At 38.0% G+C, this 26,053-nt stretch overlaps 1 protein-coding gene across 1 annotated transcript in view; it reads left to right on the top strand.

The window, feature by feature from the left end:
• Positions 1-23,830, top strand: part of LOC139734606 (transcription factor IIIB 90 kDa subunit-like) — a 55,685-nt gene extending 31,855 nt beyond the window's left edge. Inside the window, exons 7-17 of the mRNA XM_071645389.1 lie at positions 2,912-3,061; positions 8,174-8,267; positions 8,950-9,076; positions 13,953-14,055; positions 15,382-15,831; positions 18,731-18,792; positions 19,634-19,715; positions 20,485-20,549; positions 21,041-21,349; positions 21,890-22,121; positions 23,602-23,830. Coding sequence (XP_071501490.1) covers positions 2,912-3,061; positions 8,174-8,267; positions 8,950-9,076; positions 13,953-14,055; positions 15,382-15,831; positions 18,731-18,792; positions 19,634-19,715; positions 20,485-20,549; positions 21,041-21,349; positions 21,890-22,121; positions 23,602-23,645 — 1,718 coding nt within the window. The 3' untranslated portion in view covers positions 23,646-23,830. The remainder of the gene's footprint in view (positions 1-2,911; positions 3,062-8,173; positions 8,268-8,949; positions 9,077-13,952; positions 14,056-15,381; positions 15,832-18,730; positions 18,793-19,633; positions 19,716-20,484; positions 20,550-21,040; positions 21,350-21,889; positions 22,122-23,601) is intronic.
• Positions 23,831-26,053: the final 2,223 nt, after the last annotated feature.

The following is a 26,053-nucleotide window of genomic DNA, read 5'->3' as shown; positions in this document are numbered from 1 at the left end:
CATACGATAACTATATTTTCGTCAGACTATCGTGCGCCCGAGGTATCGTTCAGTGCTTTTTATCCATGCGCCTCACTCTTACATGCGCCCGCATTCTTACCTTCTTCTTTTTCTTTAATCTTCAAAGGGCTATTTAGCTTATCACGAAATATCAATAAAGTGTTTATGTAATTTGTTATGTATTCATACAGTGATTTTAGAAAAATGTGAAAATTACCGAATCAAGAATCAAAATTAATTCATACACAATTATCGCGTTATCAAGACATGTTACATTGTATTTTTATATACGAGGGTGCGCTAAAACGAGGAAAAAATGACTCGCGAATAAATAGATATAGGGCCCAACATTGAACCATAGCAAGACCCTTTCCGTATAAAGGAATGTCAGGAGCGTTTCTCATGTCAGTAGTGGTGACTTTTTACGCATAAGATAGTCACTCACTCTTTGTGCCCCCTTTTTATCTGAGGGTCTATAGCTATCTCTGATGATCGGGGTCTAGTGATGTTTAGATCAGGAAGGTGCCTTGGCCCTTTTGAGTGACTGTGAATCCAAGTAAACATCAGGATGATTATCACCCATTGTACTGGACTTGAAACAACAACAAAAAGAAAACAAAGGAGCGGCTGTGCATGATAGTTTCATCCCCATCTCCCTCCCGACACAGATCCGTTGTTGTATAATGACATCGTAATTTTCTCCCTTGAACGTCATGACGCTCCCTCCCATCATTTCCGTTTCCACCTGTCGTGGGTTAGTGCCAAGTGCCTCTAAAAACCTTGGGGGTATACTCTGACGTGGTGTCCAGCCCTGACTCGCCGCTTAGGAGCGAGGGGTCGGACAACACAAATCTCAGATGATCTCTGATCTTATTGGCAATTGTCACGATTGTCTCGCGCATTATCTAAGACCATTATTCGTCCTCTAAAGGAAGAGTATTGCGGTTTACAAGTACAAAAGCCTGACGATTTGGGGGATAGGGTATTAGGAGAAAACCGTCTTTAAGCAGCTTTCTTGAATGTATCGTGCGAGCTAACCCTGGCACGAAAGAGTATTCGTATAGCCCTTGCAGCTTTGATTGGAAGGTTCAAAGAAGCTGTTTGTAACATATTCAGCGATGCGAAACAAAATCCACTCAATACGAAAATCCGTTTGTCGGCTGAAAAACAAGTTTAAGCCATGTGGTAACGGCGGTGATTTCTGTTGACATGCTACAATTCTACATTGGAAAGGTGAATGGGCCTCACATGTGTGTAAAATGTAATATCGTTCGTTACCGTTGCGAGTGATCATCGTGATTATTTTGTAAACCATTCGTTTTTCCGAGTGTCTTTTTAGGTACTGCATACTTCAAGACTGAACATCCAGCAAATATTTTTCCCACTTGCGCTGTTGAAACCATGCAGTTGTCTGCCGTCCACATGAGTATAAATTGACACAACTCCAAAAGAAAGGAAATGAAAAAGAAATCTACCCAATCATTGCTGCACCTAGGTTTAACCTCCCTGGTTTTAACTGTACACGATGTGTGTTTCGTGCAGATAGACTGACATCCGGCGTGCTGTCATGAGAAAAATACGATTTTTAATTGGAGGGCAACAGACCCTACATCCTTCCGCCTGAAATGATATAGACATGCCGTCATCAAAAACACGAACTATGGATCGTAGAAAATTAGTTGAACCCAAAATGCTGCAAATCATAACACGGCAAGGGAGGACAGAGAGCCAGACATAAGAGGTGCAGAGTGTTCATAGCTCGGCGATTAAAATCACGATCCGAACGTGTTCGTAATCAGACGGTAATTACCGATGGTGTATTTTGCCTCGGGATGAAAAATGCTGCTCAGTGTGCGAATGAATCGCGTTAATCATTCGTTGAAGAATGTATTCGTGGAAGATTTCCCCATCCTTGACGTAATTGGTAGGCCTGTGTTCAACAATGCCTATTACACAGTGAAACACATTAAAACAATGTAAAACCGTGGTGTAAAGAAAATAATTCAGATTAGTTGATTATTCAGCGAAGCCTTAATTGTTACTTTTCTCAAAAATATATCGAAATCATCTTTTCAAATTATATAAGAGGAATAAAGTCTGACACGACAGGGAAAGCCCTTTAGAATTGTACAAAGAATAATGAATGTTATGAAATCTTTCTTTCTCATGTTCATCTTTCTTTCACGACATGATAATTGGTGGCTGTCATTTTTATGCAAAACAGAACTTACAGATAAGTCAGTGGCGTTATCTGACCACTCTACTCTCACTTTAGTGTTAACACAAACAGAAGAATCAGTTTTCTATCCTGATAACCACAAAGTCGCACAACTTTAGAATGGTATGATGTATCTGTGTGCACGTCATTGAGAGACTGTAGTGATGTAATTTTCACTTAATTTGCATGTGTAAAATTACCGATATCACCGTTCTGTTGCATTAAACATATGAAATGTTTTCATTCCAACTCTTAATGTTTTTTTTGTTAATCTGCTTGTAATAAAATTGTAAATGTTGTATTGGTTTTCACTTTTTTCATTCAAGTTGACCAACATGTCATTGAAGTTTTTCAGCACTTTTCTCGTTTTTGGTTAAATTCTTCCAGGAAAAGCAACAATATGCCAGATTTCTTCATATTTAAAAAAAAAAATTGTAGATCAGTTTTGTAATGACTTAATGAATGCATATACTGAGTAGATGAATATTTTGTTGATAGTGTTTATAACAATCTAATGGTTGAACATAAATAACAGAGATTAGTATTTTGCATGTCTGTGGAACCAAACTCAAAAGTTCTTTCTTTACTCTGAGTACTCTTGATTTTATGATGGTAAAATGTGAAAAAATGCTCCTGTGTGATAGCAATGAAAACATCACCATTTTCCTTCTGTATTATTATTTTTTGTTTCAGATCCATGTCTGTTCATCCAGAGGTTTGCCCACAAGTTGGAGTTTGAGGAGAAGACGGATGAGGTGTGCTCCACCGCTCTGCGTCTGGTATCCAGGATGAAGAGAGACTGGATGCATACTGGGAGGAGACCCTCTGGTCTCTGTGGAGCAGGTGAGACATCTCAGCATCTCTCCTCAGTCTCCGGGGATGACATGTTATGCACCTGTCTGTTCTATTCATGTTATGACATTTGATTGATTTTGTGTTTGTGTTCATTTGTGTGCATGTTCGTATGACTGTGTGTTACTGTTTATCTGATGAGCTGTTTTGATTCTTTTTTTTTCTCTTTGTGAGGTGCTTTTATGTGAATTCTCTGCCCACATTTGTTTGAGATGCACTGTCTCTGTGTTGCTTTGGCTGATTACGATATGAAACTGCAGAGAGGGAGGGAGAGTGTGTGTGTGTGTTTGATTAATTGATAAGTGTGATGAAGTATGTATGTTTGTTGATGTTCTGTGTGTGTGTGTGTATGTGTATGTGTATGTGTGTGTGTGTGTGTGTGTGTGTGCGCGCACATGCGTGTGTGTGTGCGCGCACATGCGCGTGTGTGCTTGTTTGTGTGCTTGCAATACAATATTGACTGTTTCCTTTAGGGTAAACTCTATTCCGTGGGAAAATTATTGAAACAGATCAGCAGAAAATTGAGCATTATTGTGCAGTGCTGAGAGAGAGAGAGAGAGAGGTGGAGGGGTTGACCATGAATGTCAGTAAGTCAGCAAAGTGGTGATAAGTGTTCACATCACAATAGTTTTCTTGGTCATATGACATTAACATTACTTACATCACACTTTCAGTTCATTTTCTTCATGGAATTAAAAGTGTGGGTTTTTTTTAAAAAATTATTCCCCAGAATGGAAGAATTGATAACTTAGAAAAGAGTAAATAGATTATTATTTTTTTTTTTTATACAAAGCAAATAACTGGATTGCAACCTTGATGACGTAGGGTTACTTGAAGATAGAAGTTAATTGTCCCACAAGGTGCAACTCAAAGCATCAGATTTTTTTTTCTCTTTGTGTGGCTCAAACTTTTCATTGATCTGTTGTGTCTTGTAAGCAACCTTTTTGGGAAAATCTGCACTGAAGGTGAAGTTTCTTCAAATTTTCAAGCAATTTTGATAACGGAATAAAAAACAAAATAAAACATGGTTCTATCAAATATTGCCAAAATCGTCTTTATTAACATGCTTTACCTCATGTAATGGGATGATATCTGTCTTTTGAAGGAAATGCACCCTGCATTCATTCCCGCTTTTGTACAAAACAAAGTTAGACAAAATCTCTGCCAGATTGCATGGTTGGAAGTTTTAAAATATAAATGACATTTCAAAAGGAGAATTGCCCATGTCCTTAAGTCAGTTGGAAGAGAGAAATTACTGCCATGAGTTAGGATGAAATCAAAATGCTGTACTTTTGGGGTCAAACACTTCAATTCACACAATTATCACAACATATTCATCCTTGCCTCCATATGCATTTTGTCCTTTTCTTCAATACTTCCCGTCATCATGGTTGTTTTTTGTTTTTGTTTTTGTTTTTGTTTTTGTTTTTTTTTTGTGTGTGTGTGTGTTTTAATCTAATGGTAGTATTGCATTATATTTTCTCATTACTTGAAACTATGATCAAAGAAAAATAAAGCCAACACAGAACAGAGAACTGCAGGGTGGTCCACAAGGGGTTTATGCATGTCGCTGCAATGTTTGCACGACATCCTTGAACACGTGCGACATTCCCCTCAATCACCCTCATGAACACGAGACACATTAGCACTCTTTTCTTCTTCTTCTTCTTCTTCTTCTTCTTCTTCTTCTTCTTCTTCATTTTTCTTTTCTCTTTATTTCATTTTTTACCACACCACACAGCATGCATTCACCCCATCACATACTCCCTGAACACAACCAGGTGGTCACTCTCAGTCATAGATTTCTCCGGACACCCCGTTATTCCAGGACTATGATTTAAAAAAAAAAAAAAAAAACCACGCTTAATAGGGCGGTTGGCATTGGATGTTGAAATATGGCATATTCTGGACAGCAGAATGAGTTATTAGAAACAGCAGGGCTGCCAACATTGGAAACTTTGTAGTTGAGAGTGAGACTCCCATAGGCCAATGCTATAGTTTAGGAGTCAAAATGAGTGAGATCAATAGAAATGCATACAAATGAAATAAAGTTTTAGAGTGAGAAAGGACCAAAATGAGTGAGTCTCACTCTCAATGAGTGAGAGTTGGCAGCCCTGAAACAGTCAGTGTACTGTACTGTAGTACAAGTTCAAGATGTCCTTGTCATTTTTCATAGCATCCCCATTGAGGAGTATATCATATTAAAAATATATTAAAAAGGTATTAGGAGTAAGGATGATATATTAACATTTCAAGAACAATTTAAAATTTTATGTCATAATCAACCATAATAATTTTTCGTATATATTAATGATTTTTCTCCTGGCATTGCCGAGTGATCATGGTGATCAAAGTGTTCAAAATAAGGCTAAGATAGCACCAGAGAGCATCTAGAACCCTAGAGCTTCCAGGGCCCTTAAGCGCGCCCTGGATCCCAGCCGCAAGGGACTTCGCCCTCGTGATGTGTGCTTTGCGCACATGTACTTCACGCACAAGATCACTTTTTTTCCCCTGCAACATGCTAAAATTTCAAGTTGTTGACCACCCTGGAACCCTGTACTAAACTATTATCCATCTCTTTTAGTTACTTGTTTTGTGATGATTTATTATTTTCCACTACGTTTTTTTTTTTTCATTACTTGAGGAGAATAAAAGTGCCCTATATTCACTCAGTAAAAACTAGAAAAGCAGCGCATCCTTTTCATAACATCATGTGGCTTTGAGAGTATAGTGTGACAATCACATGATATTTTTCTTATTTTAATCATTTCTCTGCTTTACAGAGCTTAATGGTGCTTACACTAATTTCACAATGACCTTTGGACCACACAGAAAATGTCCTCCTTACTGCTAACTCAAGTGTCTCTCTGCCTCAATAAGTGTTTGTTTGGTTTGAATACACCCTCCCTTTCTGTCTTGTCTTTTCTGATTCATGAAATCAGCTTATAATATGGTATCTTATGTAGCTTCTCACTGGCCCCAGTTTAAGCAGTTCATGTGGTTTCAGACATCTTACATGCCAGTGACTCAGTGTAATCCATCGCACCAATGTGTAGAGATTGATGTTTGCCATTTACCTTGAGGTTTTAGCATTTTTTTTTTGCATTTTCTCTATTCATAATAGTCTTTGTTGAGTAGGTAGTAGGGCATATAGCCAAACATTCTGTGAATGCCTTGATTTAGAGAATCCAACCACAAGCATCTCGTAACCCAAGTGAGGATGAGGTGATTTTGCTATCGGTACATACTTTTCCCATTGGCACCTGCCCGAGTTATCTATAGCCCTTTTTACACTTGTGTTTCTTAACCCCGTACTTTCCTTGACCCAGGACTATCGTTAGTCCCGTACTAATTTTTTTCAGCTTATTACACTCGCCAATAAATCCCGTACTAAGCTCTTGTCCTGGGCTAAGGAGAAAACTGACCTTTTTACACTCGTATTTCTTAGCCCCGTACTTTCGAAACCACATGAATGTTCATGATTACACTGTGCACTGTACAAGTACACGCACGCACTGGCAGCACTTGATTACCTCGTTTCTGATTGGTCAGTAGGGGGTCGGACTTCGTCTCCGTCGCTTAGCCCCGGATTATTTTTTCGTTCTGTTTACACTCGTTTGCTTGGCACCGCAATTGCGGTGCTAACCCTGCTATTTTGCAGGGCCAGATAGTACGGGATTATCAGTGGGGCTAGCCCACTTTAGCAAAAACAAGTGTAAACAGAAAGTGGGCTAAGGAAAGTCCGGTACCAACGGTGGGGCTAAGGCCCCCCCTTAGCCCCACCGTTGGTACGGGACTAAGCAAAATTTGCAAGTGTAAAAAGCCCTTATGAATACCCGAGATTTTCCTGCCTGGACCCCCTAGCACACTGGAGACTGAACATGCACACAATATGTACCTGTAGCACAAATCACAAGGATGAAGCACAATGTCCCTTTTTTTTGGGGGGGGGGGGGGAAAGGGAGAGGGAGAGGGAGGGGTACCAGGGCCTATTGAAAAGGTTATACTAGTAGATTCTCTTTGGTGTTGTCTTTGTCTTTGTTGTTGTTGTTGTTGTTGTTGAATACATACATGACCAAACTAAAGTTGGATGGGAAAAGGCTGAATTTCAAGCGGGAGACACGCAACCAGAGTGGGAGAAATTCAAATTAAAACAGGATAGCAGGAGATTTTGAAAAAACGGCCTCAAAGCGGGAGATCTCCTATGGAACGTAGGAGAGTTGGAGTCTCTGTTGATTGCTTGGTGCTGCTTAGTATTCCACCTCTTACTGCCCATGGCCTTTTATTTCCATGATATATGAGCATAATTGCACTAGGTGAGAATGTGTCCAAGGGCGCAGGGGGTGAATTAGGTCTAAGTTGTTAAATTGGGTGGAAAATGCAGTGCTGTAATGATTGGTGACATACTGTGAAACCTGAAACATAAGCGGCATGAAACTTTCGCAAATTGGAGCCGACAGCCTTTTGCATGGCATGAAACTTTCTTCAACTGCCACAGGCATTCAATGCATCGTGTAGACAAAGAAAAAACAAAAACAAAAACAAAAAACTTTCAAATGTATTTTACTTTTGCGAATCTTGGCTCCTCACTAAATGCACTAAAGTTTCATGCAAGCAAAAACTTCTGGTTTTACCGTACTTATCACAAACAATGTGAAAGTCATGCCGAGTGTGTAAACTTGCTCTCTGTAAATAGGTAGCCTACCCACTATATCTGATTTATGCTGCTGTTCCATTACAATTAAGTTAATTGCTGTTATAAATCCATGAGAAAATGTCCACCTCTGAATTTTGTGACTGATTTCATGATTAACTTTTGTGGGAGGGGATGTCCTCCAGTGCTACATCATTCTTTGCAGATTATTTGAATTGAATGAAAATCATGTTCAGTATAAAGTTCTAGGAGGTCCATGCATCTTGCATTAAGTAAGGCAACAAAGAAGAGTGGACATTTAAATCTCATACATTTACATCTCGTTCAACACTGCTGCTAGATATCACCATCATTTCACTACATAACGACATGATAAAATCAACCTCTTTCAAATTGTTATGCCTCAGTCTTAGTTGACTTCCTTTGTGTTGTTGTTGTTGTTGTTGTAGCCCTGCTGGTGGCAGCCAGACTGCATAACTTCAGCAGGACACAGAAAGATGTCATTAAAGTTGTGAAGGTGTGCGATGCAACGCTCAGGAAGAGGTAAGCAACTCAGGCATGGGCACACATATGTAACTGCTGAAAATGAAATCATATTTCTATATTTCAAATGAAACCTTCCATTAAATAACTGACCTTTGATGAGAACTGGGCATCTCTATAGTGTAATATCAGGCATTCTGTCATTGTGCCAGAAGCCATTATTCTTTGTTCATTCCAATATCTTATTAAATTCAAAAGACCATGAAAACTATTCTGGTTAGTTCCCAGGGGCATTGTTATTCAGTTCTTTATTTGTTTCATTGACAGTCATCAGCCACTGGGATGTTTAATCATGTAGGAAATGTCTGTTCACCTTGGGGTCAACTGTATTGACTAGGTATAAGTGCTGTTGACATTCATTAGAAATAGAACCAATTTGATAGATTTGAAAATTGGAGAATTGGATCAGAACAATGGTCATGAATAAATGAGCATTAAATTGGTTCTCGTGGGAATATTACCCATAACTTGAAAAAGAGCCAAAATCTCTCAATGTCTGCATTGTACTCCACCCCAGCATATATCGATGTCTTTTATTGGCAATGTGAACAAAGCACAGGCTGTAATATTATTGTCTCTATTGATAGCCATCTCAATTGTGAGCCTTACTCGTGGGGGCGAATCGCAGACATAGACAATGTGGGACGAATCTCTCTGTCTAATTCTATGGTATTTAAAACAGATTGACAGAGTTTGAAGAGACGCCGTCCGGTAAACTGACCATCGATGAGTTCCACAAGATTGATCTGGAAGAAGAGCAAGACCCGCCCTCCTTCACCAAAGGGCGGAGAAAGGCCAAACTGGCTCAGGTTAGTTAGCCTGACGGTCACTGACACACCACCAGAGACCACAATGAGTTTTTCCTGTTCTTAAAGGGATGGTATATAGTATTGGCAGGGATTAGAATTTCAGCCTGTAACCTGCAAGATACTTAGAAATGACTGTATGAAATGTTAAAGAGCATACAATTCTTAGAGGAATTCAAAGTTTATTTGATGAAAATCGATTTTGAAGTGGCTGAGATATCCAGAAACAAAGTAAAACAAAGCGATCCTAGTAGTAGGTGGGTCACGCCTTTTATTAGGATTGCTTTGTTTTGGATATCTCAGCCATTTCAAAATCAATTTTCATCAAATAAACTTTGCATTCCTCTTAGAATTATATGCTCTTTAACATTTCACAAAGTCATTTCTAAGTATCTTGCAAAAAGTTACAGGCTTAAATTCTCACCTCAGCCATTTATACCATCCCTTTAAGCACAGGAAAAACTCATTGTGGTTTCATAAGAGGTTTCTCCTTATCTCAGAAAATCATCATAAAAAAACGATGGGAAACCTGTAGCCCCATATCTCAACCGAAAATGTCCATCCCTTTAAACAGATTGTCTCCTCCATGGGATTACACATGTGCATTACTGGTAAAGAGCTGCCTCTCTGATACAGTGAAAGATACAGAGACTTATGATCAGTGTGTTAAATCAGTTTGCAGGAATGCCTTGAGGAAATATCATCTTACGTGTGTGGATTGCACCACTGTTGTTCTTGTTAATTTGAGTAAAGATACCATTTTCATGATTATTTATTCTCATTACTGCAGGTATATCACACATGCATTAGAGTGTGAAAAGAAATGTGCTTGTAATTTCTACTCAAAGACATATGTCAGGTCATATTCAAACTAGATGTAGCATGATTTAGTTCTCCATACATGTCCAAAATTCAATACAGAGGGGAAAATGTGTTTCCTTGAAATTACTCTATACCATACAGGCAAAATTGTACGTACAATAATGTATATTGCAAGGAACCAGACAAGCACAAAAATGATTTTCTGATTTTGTGAGCACGTTGTTATCATTTCAGCAGATTAAGTTAACATTTTACAATGAATTTGTAGGCATAATATTGTAACATATCTCTTTCAGACCTCCCGACCATTCTGAATTTGGAGAAAAGAATCTGAATTTTGACCAGTTTCCTATTTTCCTTGATGATTTTACTCCACACTCCTATGGGAACTGCTCTATCTTTCCTGCCTTTGAGCCAAATAATACCTGTTTTTTCAATCAGAAAGGTTGGAAAGTCTGCCCTTTAAACAGATGCCTTGTGCGATGATTGTGCATATGTACAGAGCCTACAGTGTGAAGTTTGAAGTCAGTCATATGGAGCGAAATCTTGTCAACTGTGAGCCCTATTAGACAACAATGAAAACTGTAACAAAGAGATCTTTTCATCAGAAGTCTCTCGCCACCTCACAACAAGAATTATTCATCTGTAAATATACCTCCCTGGGATTGCAGCAGATGTTGGGGGTATTGTTGGATCTGGGGCGACACATAATTATCTCTTTGAACGCATACAAACGAAATGAATAGCCCACAATCAAACTGCAGCAGGGAGTCAACTCCATGTGGCTGGGATTTACAGGTTGATATGACGTGAGGGCAGTATTTTTGTCTGTGGCCTTGATCTCCCGCTTTGAGGGATGCACCCGTGTGAGAAGAGGTCACTGCACTCAGTGCAAGCCAGTGCCGGGATCTTTAGAGGAAGTACTTTTTTAGGGGCAGACATGACTGTAGTTGGGAAGATGAGTGTATCTTAGTTTCAGTATGAGGTAGGGATAGGCAGTAGTGAAAGGAAATTGTGCTGTGAAAATGTTAAAGACAAAATCAGTTACCCAGAGGTCTCGAAAAATAATTGCAAAGTCCTTTTGAATGATATTGATATGACAGATATGTATACATGTTATATATAATATAAGTTATTCAGTCAGTAAGAATATATTGCTTGAGTGATTATATCATTGTGAGCCAATGATCCTTCTGGTATTGCTTTCACTTCAGACATTTCCATGGAGATAGAGCACTTTAACTCTACTTTATTTTGTTACTTTCATAAGAAACTTGTGAGATGAATTCTCAGAAGAGATATTCAAACTTAAAGGAGGATTGACGGTTGAAGTCCCTTTCAGTTGTTGACCATAGAGACCACTCACCAAGTGTCTTTATATTTTTTATGTTTTTGAATTGTACGTCTATGAGATCATGTCAAGATTAGCAGACATACTATGTATTTTCCTAGCAGACAGTCTGACATTCCCTTGTAGAACCCATCTTTGATATATACCGTATGTCCCCCAAAAAATTACAACGGGACCCTCCGCAATAATAACTTTAAAAATAGTGAATCAATCCAAATACAATTTCAGGGTATGAAACTATAACTCATTGCCCACATCTTACAGAAAACCCCATTCGATTTGCTTCAGTGGTCGAAGAGAAATGAGGAATTTTGTAGAGCGTGTCAGGAATCTCTTCTCTCCAAGTTCTGTCTATTGTGTTCATACACAAGAGCATTCAAGTGCTAAACTTGGAAGAATCAGACTCATGACATGCTTTTCAGCAATCCTCATTTCTCTGTGACCGCTCAACCAAATTGAGTGGGGTTTTCTGCAAAATAGAGCTAAGATGTTATATTTTAAGACCCTGAAGTAGCACTTAGACAATTTAATCATATTGGGTGTTGTCAATGTGAAAATCTGATTGTAATTTTTTTGGGACATACTGTATGAGAGAAATCACTGAACTGCACTTTAATTTAAGATTCAATTCATCGGTATTAAATCAGTTTAGTGTACAGAATCAGGGACAATTTCATATGCTGTGTTCCAAATGGCCGATGATCAAATTCCCCTGCACATTACATCACCTTGACATGCTTAATCAAAAACGTTTTAAAGATTCTACATGCCACTGAGTTGCCTGTATTGGGATGGCAATATGAGAGAGTGGAAAACATTTGTTGTGTTTGCATTTTTTACTTATTGAGGAGAATGTTAAATTAACATCATTGATCATCAGAATGCTGGACCTGGCTCATTTTGAAGGATGTCTCCTTTCATATGATTATGAAAGAACTAAAAAAACTCTTGTCATTCTTTTTTTCTGATCACTAAAGCTTGGCTTTAGCTTTAAAGTAGAAATAGTTTTCCCTTTGTCACATTGAAGACCACAGCATGTATATTTGGAGCTCTATCCACAGTCAACTAATACAGAAAGTGTACTTGAGGTTGAATTTGCACGTCCTGTTCAAAGGGAGCTATTTATCATTATTATTATTATTGTTGTCATTATAATTATTATTATTATTATTGTAAGAATGAATTCTATTAAATTGACAGCTGCCAGGATGACTCTTTAATTTCATGCATGATGAGGCAACATCATCTTTTCCCTGCCCTGCAGAGCAAAGTTTACAAAGTAGCTCCTCAAGTGCCTAGGTATGAAAATATTATGCTTTGCAGTGGTTATGGTTTTGCCTCTCGCCAAGTTTTCATTTCCCCAGGCAAAGGGGCATATTTGTTTGTGTTAACCTGTAATGTCAACAATAGACTCGTAAAGTTGCATGTCCTTGTCTGCTTATCATATTGAATGTAGGAAGTTGCACTCAATGGCAAATCCTAGAAGTTCCCATGAAGTTTATATCCTCTGATATACTTGTTGATACTAGGTCATATTCTGATACAGACACTAAACTTGAACTGAAATAAAAAGCAAACAAACTGCCTCTCAGTTTCATTTCCTACTTTCTAATCATTCATATCACTGCTTGAATACTTCAAAATTGCAACACATCAATTACAAAACACTCATAAATTTTAATGCCATGGCACTGAATCATGTGATGTCATTTCTTTTTGTAGTGTTTGTCACATAAAATATCAAGCCATTTCCTTAAAGGCAGCAAAATAATAAATAATGCCATTTGATGTATTTTAATCCAGAAGCAAAGTGGCAAACTAGAGAACAGCAGAGAACAGTAAAGTTTTGTTGTGATTACCGGAATAGTAAACTAAAGTTATTTTTATCCCAGCCTTGAATGAAAAAATAACTACAATGAAATTGGATTGGAGCAATGCATATATCATAACTAGGCCCCCCTGGCAACTGGCTATAATGTGTACTCAGGCACAAAAGTAGGTGTCACAAATACATCACCGTAGTCAATGATATGGTGTATACTTCCTGATGATATGAAACAAGGCTCATTCCATAATATCTATCAGTGACATCTAAACTAGTCTGAAGGTTTAATGTCATACTCTCCGCCTCTTCTTTACAGTCCTCAATGATAGATATGTGAGATAGAGTATATGAAACTATACTTATCTGTATCTAGATGTCATTATCTTCTCTATCTCTCTGCCTGTTTATCTACACTATCTTTCTTTCTCTCTATCTATCTATATATTTCTCTATCTACTATATGCGCCATATATTTAGCGAGTCTAATTTTTGCAAATCGGGACTTCCTGGCAATTTTGCTTAAATTCATGATTGTGGAGTGCAGTACTGAATAGAGAAATGCTTATGTGCACATCACATTTCTTGTCGTGATCAGGTAATATTTTCTCATGTTTTTAATAGCACCTGACTCGCGAAATTCATGAAAATAAAAACCTCGCAAAATATTTGGCATATACAGTATCTGTTTATCTGTCCATTTAATCTATCATCAATTTATGTATGTATGGATGTATCTATCTATCTCTCTCTCTATCTGTCTATCTATCTACCCATTGACCTATTTATCTACCCATCTACTTATTTATCTACCCATCTACCTATTTATCTGTGTATATATCTGTGCATCTTTCTCTCTGTCTCTGCTTCTCCCTGCAATATAGCTGGAGGAATTGAGTAAGAAGGAGGTGCAAGAGCTTGAAGGAGAGATTTTGACAGTCCAGCAGGAGATAGAAATGGCTCTAAGCCGGAAACGGGGCATAGCAGGTGAGCAGCTGTGTTGTCATGGTAACTACCCTGGTACAGTAAGTTATCATAGGCATAAACATGCGGGTGCTGTGCATGTGGCAGTCAATAAACTGCATGATGTAGAACCTCTCTATGATATTATTATTATAGAACTTTCTTGTTTTAGGAAGGGTAGGCTTCCTGCATACACTCTTAATTATCTAGATTTGGCCATGAAATGGCATGTGCCCCAAAGTCTGTTGAATAATCCTATTTCTTGTGCATTAGAAAAAGAAAAGAAAAAAGAGAAGTATATATCAGTCAGAGACGTTGCTTGTTGTTTATCACACAACAGACTACCAAATAATTGTGTAGACTGCTGTTGTTATTGTAAATTCATTAATCAGTGCAATCGGCACTTGATCCCAACTACAAGTCATGGGTCAGAAATCTGCTCCATTTCGGGACACAATGGATTGCCATGGTCACTATAAAGTTAAAAACCTTGCCCAGTCTCTACTGCAAGTGATGAGTGGGTGCTATGGTTGATTTCACATTTCACATCATTAATAAAATCATGAATCTAAATAAAGCTGTTGTCAGATGCATCTAGGTTTTGTTCTTCAGTGAAGTACTCTGTAGTTTCATTATCTCTTCAGATCAGGTATGGGCCTCCACTGTAAGTGGACTATTCAAAAGGAAGGAAGTATGGAAGAAGAAGAAGGAAGCGTAATCATTATAAAACCATCTGTAGTCTGTTGCATCCTTGCTAGGCATGCCTGAAATGAACGTAAAGATTTTATATCAAAACAGAATGAATGATTCTAACAAATGTATCTATTTTTTCCTCATATGTATAGAGTCATTTAGTGTAGGTTTTCTTTTCTGTACTCTTGCATGGTATTGCTAGAGCTTCAAACAGTTCAAAGAATCGTGTAAAGTTTCATGACCGGGATGTGAAGTTTGATCAAATGATATTTCAGATTGGAAAGTTTCTGTGTAATGAGTGGTATGTTCCATAATGTGTCATATTGCCCCATGTGTTATAGATGCACTCTGTTCCTTCTACCTTGTTAGTTAGGCATGAATGAAATGAACTGTGAAAATGTCATATCAAAACAGGTAGATTAACCCTCACAAAATCTCACATATAAAGAGCCATTAAATGTAGGATTTCTTTATCTGTACCCGTGCATGGTATTGCAAGAGCTTTAAACAGTCAAAAGAATCATGTAAGGTTTGGAGACCAGAGAGTATATCTGCGTCCTATGTGAGGTTCGATCAATTAAGGTTTCAAGTTGGAAAGTTTCCGTGTATGAATTAACGGTATGTTCCATAACCATCACATTGCCCCATGTGTTTTAGATGATGTCCCAGCTGCTGGGAGTTCACTCAAACACAGCAAGGAAAAAGTCAAGGAGAAGGACAGTGGTGATGGGAGTAAGTCAGATGACCCAACTTCCATAGTCCATCAGCTGCATAATGAAAGTGTAAGGACGCTCATTGATGAAGAGATCAATCCAGCTCACAGACAATCAGACAAGCAAGAAGGGCAGCCTTGCGGAGAGACTAGTAAATCGGCAGAGCCCTCGTCAAAAATTGAAGAAAATGACAGTGTCGTTGAGAAGGAAGGGAAATCGTTGATGGATGCTGAGTCAGCATCATCATCGTTAAAGTCATCGTCCGACGTGATCGACACATTGATTGGACCGCGGGTATGGGAAGATGGAGTAAAGGAGGGAGGAATGAGACCATCCGCCCTGTCCCTGGGACTAGAGAAGATCATTGAGGAGGCTGCCATTCCAGAAGAGAAGAGTAAGAACCTGACATAGCCAGTAATAAATTCTCTTTGCTTCTATTTTGCCACAGATTAATCCATATCTTTATTTTTATGCCTCCGCCACGAAGTGGTGCTGGAGGCATTATGTTTTCGGGTTGTCCGTCCGTCCGTACGTATGTCTGTCCGCGTTTGTTTACACGATAACTTGAGTAATATTGACTGGAATTTTACCAAACTTGGTCCAAGTATAAAGTATGATGGGGCAATTACTTGATTAGATTTTGGGCGAAATTGGCCCAAAGCCAGGGTCAAAGGTCAAGGTCAAATCATGAAATTGTATCCGTTTACGCGATAACTCAAGACTGGATAGAGCAATTTCACCAAACTTTGTCCGAGGATGATGTGTGATGAGACAATTACTTGATTAGTTTTTTAGTGAGATCGGACAGAGGTCAAAGGTCAAAGATCAAGGTCTAATCCTAAAATTTATCTGTTTACGTGATGACTCAAAACTGGATGAAGCAGCTTTTACCAAATTTGGTCCAAGGATGATGTATGATGGGGCAATTAGTTGAGTAGATTCTAGTGACATTGGCAAGAGGTCAAAGGTCAAAAGGTCAAAGTCAAATGCTAAAAATGTTACTTTTCCCCCATATCCATGCAATGCCCGAAGGTACAATGTATTTTCTTGAAACTTAGTGTAGACATGTACTACTGCGTAAAGATTCTCCAGAGAGAGTTTTATGTCATAAGGTCAAAAGTCAAAAGGTCAAAGGTTAGGTGAAAATGGTACAATTTCACTTTTCTCGCAAATGGTTCAATGTATCTTCATGGAACTTGGTACATATGCATGTTCTGATTGGCAAGGATTATCTAGGGAATTTAGGGGTCATGGGTCAATAGTCAGGGGGTCAAAGGTCAAGGTCAACTCCTCAAAATTTTACTATTTCCCTCATATGCTAGTATATATGCAATGCTTGCATTATTAGTTTTAAAACTTAATATATACATGTATTACCTAATGGTGATTCTCTAGGAAATTTCCAGCCAGAAGGTCAAAGGTTAAGGGTCAAAGGCCCGGTTTAAATGCAAAAAAAAAAGACTATTCTGTGCTGTAATTACACTCTTTCTTCATACCTTGAAAATTACTCAATGTATAAACTTATAAAAGGGTCGGTCAGAAGTCAAGTAAAAATCTTCAATTCCCCAAATACGTGTACCTGCACTCTTAGACAATTAAAGCAAACCTAGTTCAAGGAAAGTGAGCATTCAAGATATTTCTGACAAACCTGTCATTTCAATATTTTGCCAGTTATGTGAAACTGTCATCACACATTGTGAAGACATTGTACTATACACCTATTGGGAGAATCATGCATTATGGAGGAGGCATCAGTCGCCATAGCGACATTTCTAGTTTTTTACTGTTTTATATACTGATTTTAAAAATTACCCAAATGAATTAAGGACTTCTAGTCAGAGGACACACTATTGCATTTATTGATTTCACCAGCTACTGTCAATATCAAATCGATTCGGATTGTTGGGTATATTGTGGCTGTTCCTGTGTCAAGCAAGCCTTATGCAAAGCCGTAGCCAGTTGGAGAGCATTATTGATTAAGCGTGCATGAAATGCAAGTACTCTAATAGGTAAGGGGTGTTTTTTTACCCTTACAAAAACAAACAAACAAAGAAGTTTAATTCAGAAAGAATGCCAAATAAGGTATGTGGCGTTTTCAATTTATAAAGAGATAAATCAGAGGAAAACACCAGTTTTTCTTTAATAGTGTTGTTTTCAATTTGCCAAAAGAGTTACATATTACAACACATTAGGTAAGTGGTCTTTTCAATTTATGAAAATAGATAAGTTCCTTCAGTTTGTATAAAGGCCCTGAGGATTCTTCAAAACCCCTTTATGTGTTCAGTCTGCATTTGGTCAGCCATGGTATTATTCAGCACTACATGTAAGAGCTGGTGTTGTGAGTGCATAATTAGACTTTGCCAAGATGCATTATTATACAAATAGTTAATGGTCATGAGTGCGATGGTACAAGATTTCGCACGAGGTGATAGGTAGAGGCGCTCTATTCAACAAGGCTTGGCATCGTTGAATAGTGGGCCTCATCTTTCACCGTTTGTGAAATCTTGTTCCATTGCACGAGTAAAGGCCAGACCGTACACAATTTGTTTTATACAACACCTCAAACATCAACAGATGTGGTCTACACAGATTCTTGAATTTAGCACAGAAATGGCAATCATTTTCTGTGAAAGACAAATGAATAACCGCACAGCACAGTCACCGTGTTCATACGTATGCGAAGCTGATTGGTTGAAGTTGTTTACAAAAATGAGTGACAAAAGTATGCGCTTAAGTGCACTTGTAATTGTTGAGTGCGCGTAGCAAATGTTTGTAAATTGTGACATCAGAGAGCCGTGTTATGGAACAAAAACTTGGGGGTCAATCGTGAGTTTAACATGGGAGTCAATGGAAATGGGTGATGTCAGTTATGCGCTATCCATTTTTGCTCAAACAAAATTGCACGGCTGACAGCCACACCGTGCGATGGAATTTTTCACTAAATATCACGTAATGGGCAATTGACCAATCAGACAGCTACATTCTTACTAGGTGTTGTATAATTCACAATAAATCCTTCTCAAAGCGGACTAATACAAGATGAAATATATAAAGAAATATATCACATTGTTCATGATCTGACATGTTTCATATTTGATAATGTAAATATTTAAGTAACATAATTCACATCATTATCACAGACAAGATATATGTTAGAAGGAAGGGCAGTTTTGTATGACATCATTTCATTCTATAACATCAGGTATTTGTATTCAAGAGTGGACCGTGAATGATTTAAAAACAGAACAAAAATAAGAATTATGACACTCTTTTGATGATGTGATATTCCTCAGATCCAGACAACAAGAATGGGGAGCTTGACTTGACAGGAATAGATGACAGAGAAATTGATGCGGTAAGAGACTTTCTGATAGTAATTCACACAAAAGTGTATGTCTCATGAGAAAACTAATTCACATGTAAATACATTTTGCTTAATACATGTGTAATGCATAACAGAAGTCGAGACCTGTACCATGAATATGGGAAGTGCATGGCTTCATTGGAATTGTTCGTACCAAGTTATGATTTTATAGGTTCATATATTTTGAATAATGTCTCCTCTGTCCTATTGTGGTAAGGTGTATATATCAACTCTTCCAATGTCACTGTTCAATCAGGGACAATCAAAGGAGTAGAATTGATTATTGGATCATATCTACAATCTCTGATGCTGATTTTAAATTCATCAGTTTCCCACAGCTTCTGTTCAAATACTTCTCTAATGACTTATGGATCTTAAACCCAAATGATTGAAAACAAGCTTATGTCTGCTGAAACAAAATGAAGAATCTACATACTACTAGTTTGTATAATCAACTCTGTCACCTACATTACTCAATTACTTAATATATTGCATTTAAAAGTATTATTTCATTGAACATGAAATACATTACAAATTCATGAAAGACGAGCAAGCATGTACAAATAGATATGTTCAAGATATCTGAACTTATTTGGCGATATGTTAGGAAAATTGGAAACTTGGAAACAATAAGTGGAATGTAGTCAAGGACTGGAACTGATATCAGATGATGTGAGTAGCAGGTATTCCCGGCACATGTGTGGCCAAGCAAGGGGTGCAAACATGATTTCATGAAATGTGGTGAGAACACCTCTGTCAACTGAAGTTGATCATGATGTTAACTCTTATCTTTTTAGTGATTTATGCTCTTTTTTCACCTTTTATGGTGCAGTTTATTCTGAGTGAGAAGGAAGTGATGATCAAAACCAACCTGTGGATGAAGGAGAATGGAGAATACATGAAGTACCTGGAAGGTGAGTCATGATGATGATGATGGTGGTGATGACGATGGTGGTGATGGTGGTGATGGTGGTGATGATGATGATGGTGGTGATGATGATGATGGTGGTGATGATGATGATGATGGTGATGATGATGATAATGATGGTGATGATGGTGATGATGATGGTGATAATGACATTAGTGATGATGATGGTGGTGATAGTGATGGTGATGATGGTGATGATGGTGATGGTGGTGATGATGATGATGATGGTGATGATGATGATGATGATGGTGGTGGTGATGATGATGGTGGTGATGGTAGTGATGGTGGTGATGATGATGATGGTAATGGTGATGGTGTTTATGATCGCTGTTGTCATCTTTGATGACATTGTAAAATTTCTCATTAACCCATTGAAGATGAGTCCCCAGTATGCTCAGGCTGGCGTCTATGGGAAATATGTGTTGTAGCGAAATCAGCCTGCCCTCAACAGGTTAATACCATTTGTTCATATCATGTTTGCTGTTAGTATTGCAAATATGTGTGTTATTCTAAACTTTACCAGAAGTCTCGTCTCCAGGTATTGTACCAATGATGCATTGTGTTGCATTGATACTGATGTGAAAGAAGAGATCATGCAGTCACCACATAATGGAAAATGTCTAAAGTAATCAGGTATGATCTTAGAAGTCATATAATATGCATTGCATGTGCTATTACTGTAGAGAAAAAAATGTGACAAATCACACAGCTCAGGGGTATTTCATTTTTACAATTTTCTTCTCCAATGCTTGCAGAGAGAGAACAGAGGCTGCAGAAGGAGAGAGAAGAACAAGGCCTAAAACCAGACCAACCGAAGAAGGTATGACAATTGTTATTTCAACTTATTTTGTGGTATTACTTCATTGAATGTCATAACAATATTTACACTGCATTATTGTGTTATAGTATTGTTAGTTATTGACCAGGTTGATATACTCATGTGCCCTATCAGCATTGAAAGACTCTAAATAAAGTAGTGCAATGATATTTTTAGATTTAAAAAAACAATCTAAGTCAATTTATTGACAAAGTATTACTAAGAAGTGCTGTCCTCCACATCAGACTAAGGCCGTCTCAAATACTAATACGGACTTGACACTTTTTATCTCATTGTTGTTCAACTTTTAAAATATATAAGTGCCAGGCATTGCAAAATTGTTGTTGGTCTGAAGTACTTCAGACAGCCTTGGACTTGTAAGATTCTTTCTGAAAAAATCGACTTATCTGACGATTCTGAATATTCACAGATTTCATGCATGCCACAAAATCTGATGAGGAAACTGAAATTTGTATCTCTTATTCCTCCCAAAGAAAAGGAAAATTCCCAAGAGGGCCCCAATTCAGGCAAACACTGCAGGCGAGGCCATTGAGAAGTTAATTGTTGAGAAGAAAATCTCGAGTAAAATCAACTATGAAGTACTGCGGGACCTTACACAACCCTCTGCTGCCAAGAGGCCTTCTATACCACCACCACCAGAGACCCCACCCCCTGTCAACATGGGAACACCTTTCAGGGTGGGGTCTGGTGGACAGGGATCCTCTCTCACAAGGGCCGTTGGTCTCGGGGGCCTGAAGAGGGGCAGACAGCCCGTAGTGCCTTCAAGACCAGCTGCCAGTGAGGTATGGAAAACCATTAACAGTGTCATGACAACCGCATCAGAAGAAACTGACTGTAGATGATGATGATGATGATGATGATGATGATGATGATGATGACGATGATGATTAGGAATTCTAGTTCTTAGATGTCATGCATTGAATAACAATGTTACATATCATTCTTATTTACAGTTAGAATGAAATGATCAACAAAATAATCATTTGTTTGCACATTGTGCACATGGTCTGCTCTTGTTTCATTGGAATTGTATGCATATGAATCTCCTTAATGATCAACATGATGAAATGTAAAAATGACTTGTTGCATTTTACACCAGTTACAAGAAATATAGTGTACAACCTCCGTGTATTATGCTCTGTTTCAAGTGCATAATTTCTAAGGAACTGCTTTGTTGAGTGTATTCAGTTAATGTCTAAATAGCAATCACTTTCCAAATTGAAACATTTTTAATAACGTGAGGAAGTGTTGGTGTGCATTGACTTGAAATGAAATCAAAGTTTGACAGCCTGGTGTGGATTTCTTGTCATGTGCTTCTTCAGGAGCCAGAAAAGAAAACAGCCAAAGTGGAATCCAAGAAGGCTGAAGAAGCTGCCAACCCCTTCACCGTCCCTCAACCTACCCTCCCCTCTGATGATGTGGTGGTAGAGTCTGGGCCAGTGGAGTATGCAGCAGAGGATGGACTCAACCAAGAGGAAGACGGGGATGATGAGTACTATGATGATGAGGATGAAGATAATCTTCAGAGTGCTGCTCAGCTTATAGGGCACAGGAGTGAGTTGACCTTTAAATTTGTGAGAGGCCTTGTTTCTTTCGTTTTTAATGCATTAAAGAGATCATATAGTTTTGGTTGAGACCTAACTTTGGGTTTCTAATATTTTTTGGTGAAATAATGGGAAACCTCTTATGAAATTTGAAAGAGCTTGTAATTTCAAGAAGAATTCAATGTTTTTTTGATGAAAATTGGTTTTTAAATGGCCAAGATATCCATAACAGAGTGATTGTAATAAAAGCTGGGACCCACCTTTCATTATGATTGCTGTTTTAATTTGTTTTTGGTTATCTCGGCAATTCCAAAACCAATTTTTCTCAAAACAAACTTTGAATTCTTCTTAGAATGGTATGCTCTGCACTATTTCACAAGTGGTTTCTTGGTATCTCGCAAAAAGTTGAAAGCCCAATCCTCATCTCCACCAGTACTATACCATCCCTTTAATTACTTACCAAGTCTGAGAGGAAATCTGCTGCAGGAATTATCAGCTTACTATCATTAAAATGCACTCGATATCATACACTGGACTGGACTGGATTAGACGGAATTGGCTAAATTCATCAAATTCACACCAAATCAGAGAGTTATTTGAGAGAGAAACAGAAGCTTTAATCCTCTGTAATACATTACCAATTATAGAATTGATTTCAAATTTAGCAATAAATGGGTTTTGAAAATTCAACCTACATAAGCCATAGATAGCCCAAATGAAAACTTATAAAAAAAAATAGCCTCGGCCTGACCAAATGGTATTGATGAATATTCAACAACAAAAAAAATGAAGAGAAACATAACCCACGACATAAATGTGGATTTAGTGACAGGACGGGTGAAAGATTTGCAGACAGAAGGTAGAATAAGTATCATTCAGTGATAATCTCAGAAATTTCCAGCAGAAATAAACATGGTGGATTTTGCTTTACCTTGACTACCATTTCAATCTTCACTGTTCGTTTCCAACATTCAAGTTGAAATTCTTAAACTCCATACTGCACTACCTACTTTCAATGCACCGAGCATCATCACAGATAAAGCAATTGTATTGGTAAGCAGATCCTGGCTACAACCCAATGAACATTTCAAATTCTTCAGATAAACATGAAATCTTGGAAGATATGAAATGTGTGTGAATAACTTCAAACCAGCGGTATGATACTTCCCTGTGTCTACTGAAAGGAATTTACATTGCTGACTGTAAGGTGGTGTACGAACTGTTATACACATCTACACTGGCTCTGCTAGAAGTGTATTCTCAATTTATCTCAATTATGTGCTGTTTTGTAATTAAAGTGCCTTACATTCGTTTGAACTTATTATTACACCAAAAGAAGAGATGCAAGTGTAGTTCTGTATTAGGAAGCAATCCATGATGCTGTTGCCAATTACCAAGTCATTGTTGAATGTCAGTTATCACAAGTGGTGAAAGATAAAGCATAAATTCCATGTTTGCAATCCTCTATTTTTCAATATTTGGATGAATAGATGATGATGACTACCACGATGGATATGATGACGACCTTGAATGACCTTCCACATCGATCTCTGCAAAGATCTGCATCACACTGCATTGCTCTCCGCCTTGGCCCACTGATGATGTGTGAATGGGCCGATTCATGGACGCAGCATAACAATAATTTCACTCTTAATGTGCTGATGGTCTCAGAGATGACATTGAGTAGCCAAATTTCTTGGCCAGCGACACAGTGGAAGATGTCTGGATCGTGGCATCCGTTCAAGCCAAAAGGGTCTTGGTGCTCTACTCTCCGTTATCTGATTCCCCCCCCCCCCTGCCCATAATAACTTCAATGATGTTCCAGGAGTTACATAAATCATGCAATGTAGATGGCCCAGAAATTAAGAGATTGTGATACATTTACAATATGGATAATCATTCCAAGTAATGGTAATATTCGTTTTTGTAAAAAAAAGAAGAAGATTGAATTCCTTGTATTTTGAATATTAATTCACAGTGGTGACCGTCCTGTGTGAGATACATGCATGTGTTTTCTATCATGCGTGGTCAATTGCAAGGGGTGTTGGGGAATTGCATGGTAGCCAAGCATGACATGATGTTCATTCCTATGCAAAGTCATTCGTCTGTGGTGGAGGAGAAATAAACTATTTATTTGATTCTGTGACATAAGACATCACTGGACTCAATTTTAGTCATGACAGCTTCATCTGCTGAAGTAGTTTATTTGCATCTTTCTCTAAAGACAAAACCCATCACAAATGGCATCACCAGAATACATGATACAAAATTTGATGCAAAAAGCAAAATTTTATGCTGGCATTTCAGTTTTGACACATGGAGACAGGAAAAATAAAAGGAAAACCACCCTGAATTTTCTGAAGGGAAAACATAAGTTAGAATAGTAAAAGATACATCCACCTATGCAAACAGCTGAACAAGCTCATGACACAGTTGAGTCAACTTGGCAAATTGCTTATATGAAACAATATGCTCACACATGATTGTGTAAAGGCAAAGAAATTAACCAATCCATGTAAATCAAAGTCAAATGGCTAAACTATGCATCATATGATAACTGACTGGGATGTCCACAGGGATATTTACGTTCTTGATTGTCATAATTCATTTACAGTAAACATCACTTAAGTCAACATAGCAGAAGACAACGCTAAAACAGTCCAATTTTTTTCTTCATTCAATCTGCTAAAACTTGTTGTATAGTCAACATGAAGAAGTCCCCAAATTGCCAATTTCAACATAATTTAATGGTCCCAATTGATAAATTAACGTTACTTGCCTCGTATAAGTCAACATGTTTTTGCTGGGATAAAAATCAGAGGACATGGTGACAAGAATGTGGTAAGAATTAGATCTTCTGTGCTGACCTAAAGGCTGAACTAACCCTTCACCTGTCTGTTGTGAATAAGAGTTTAAATATTTGAAGATTATGTATTCATGTGTTTATACAACTAAAGATGACTAAAGCTACACTGTCATACTAACTCCATGTGAACATGTTACTGTAAAAATGGTTTCTTTCGCGGTGGTTTTATTTTCGCGCTTTGAGGTTGAACCGCGAATTTAACATCACGCGAAAATGTTTTGAACTCGTAGCTTCTACAATGCTATTATTACAAACCGCGAATTTAAACACACGCGAAAAAGTCCGCACCGATGGAAACCGCGAAAGTTTCTGTACGCGAAAGAAACCACTTTTACAGTAGTCCACATTCACTCCAGTCTCATGTTTGTTGACTTACGCAAGGATTACAATAGATGGAGTCAAAATTAATCCAAGGGGCCTGAGCTTTCGATCCTAGCAGAATCTTTGTCAGAGGCAAAATAACCATTTTGCCTCTGACAAAGATTCTGCTTGGATCAAAAGCTCAGGCCCCATTTGACCCCATTTGACTACATTGGCTTACCACTATTGGATAAGAAGTTTTCAGCAGCTTTTTTCCCCCCTTTTTTTCCTACAAGGAACACAATACAAACATAATCACATAATAATGTATTGGCGTGGTGAACATGTGAGATACAGCTCTGAATAAGCACAAGACAAGACCCATCCCTTTTTCACTTGTTACGAAAGACTTTGAAACAAAAAACACCAAACCCCACAAATCGCGCAATGCTGTGAATTTCCCTATCTCTGGTTAATTGATATACAAAATGTACCATATAAAGGAATCACTTTGGTTCAATGAATACATTATCTGCACCTATGCACTAAATTCCGTCAAAAGAGCTCTGTAATTTCTATTGCATTCTGCAGGCTGATGCTAGGAGTTGTAAAGTATGTACAGGGAAACCCTGTTAAAATGAGGTCGCTAGGACTGCCGATTTAACTTGTTTTGACCGGTATCTAGTTGTAAAGGTACTAAAAAAGACAAGCTAAATACAGTACAGTGTACTCCCATTTTATAAAAATTCTTGTTACAACATAGTTAAAATTCAAGT

This window comes from Diadema antillarum, unplaced genomic scaffold (genome assembly GCF_040938485.1).
Source record: "Diadema antillarum isolate AM-2024a unplaced genomic scaffold, OU_Dant_1.0 seq00000533_RagTag, whole genome shotgun sequence".
NCBI classification, from domain to species: domain Eukaryota; kingdom Metazoa; phylum Echinodermata; class Echinoidea; order Diadematoida; family Diadematidae; genus Diadema; species Diadema antillarum.
Note: the sequence above shows the minus strand (reverse complement) of the source record. Positions and strands in the feature narration are given on the sequence as shown.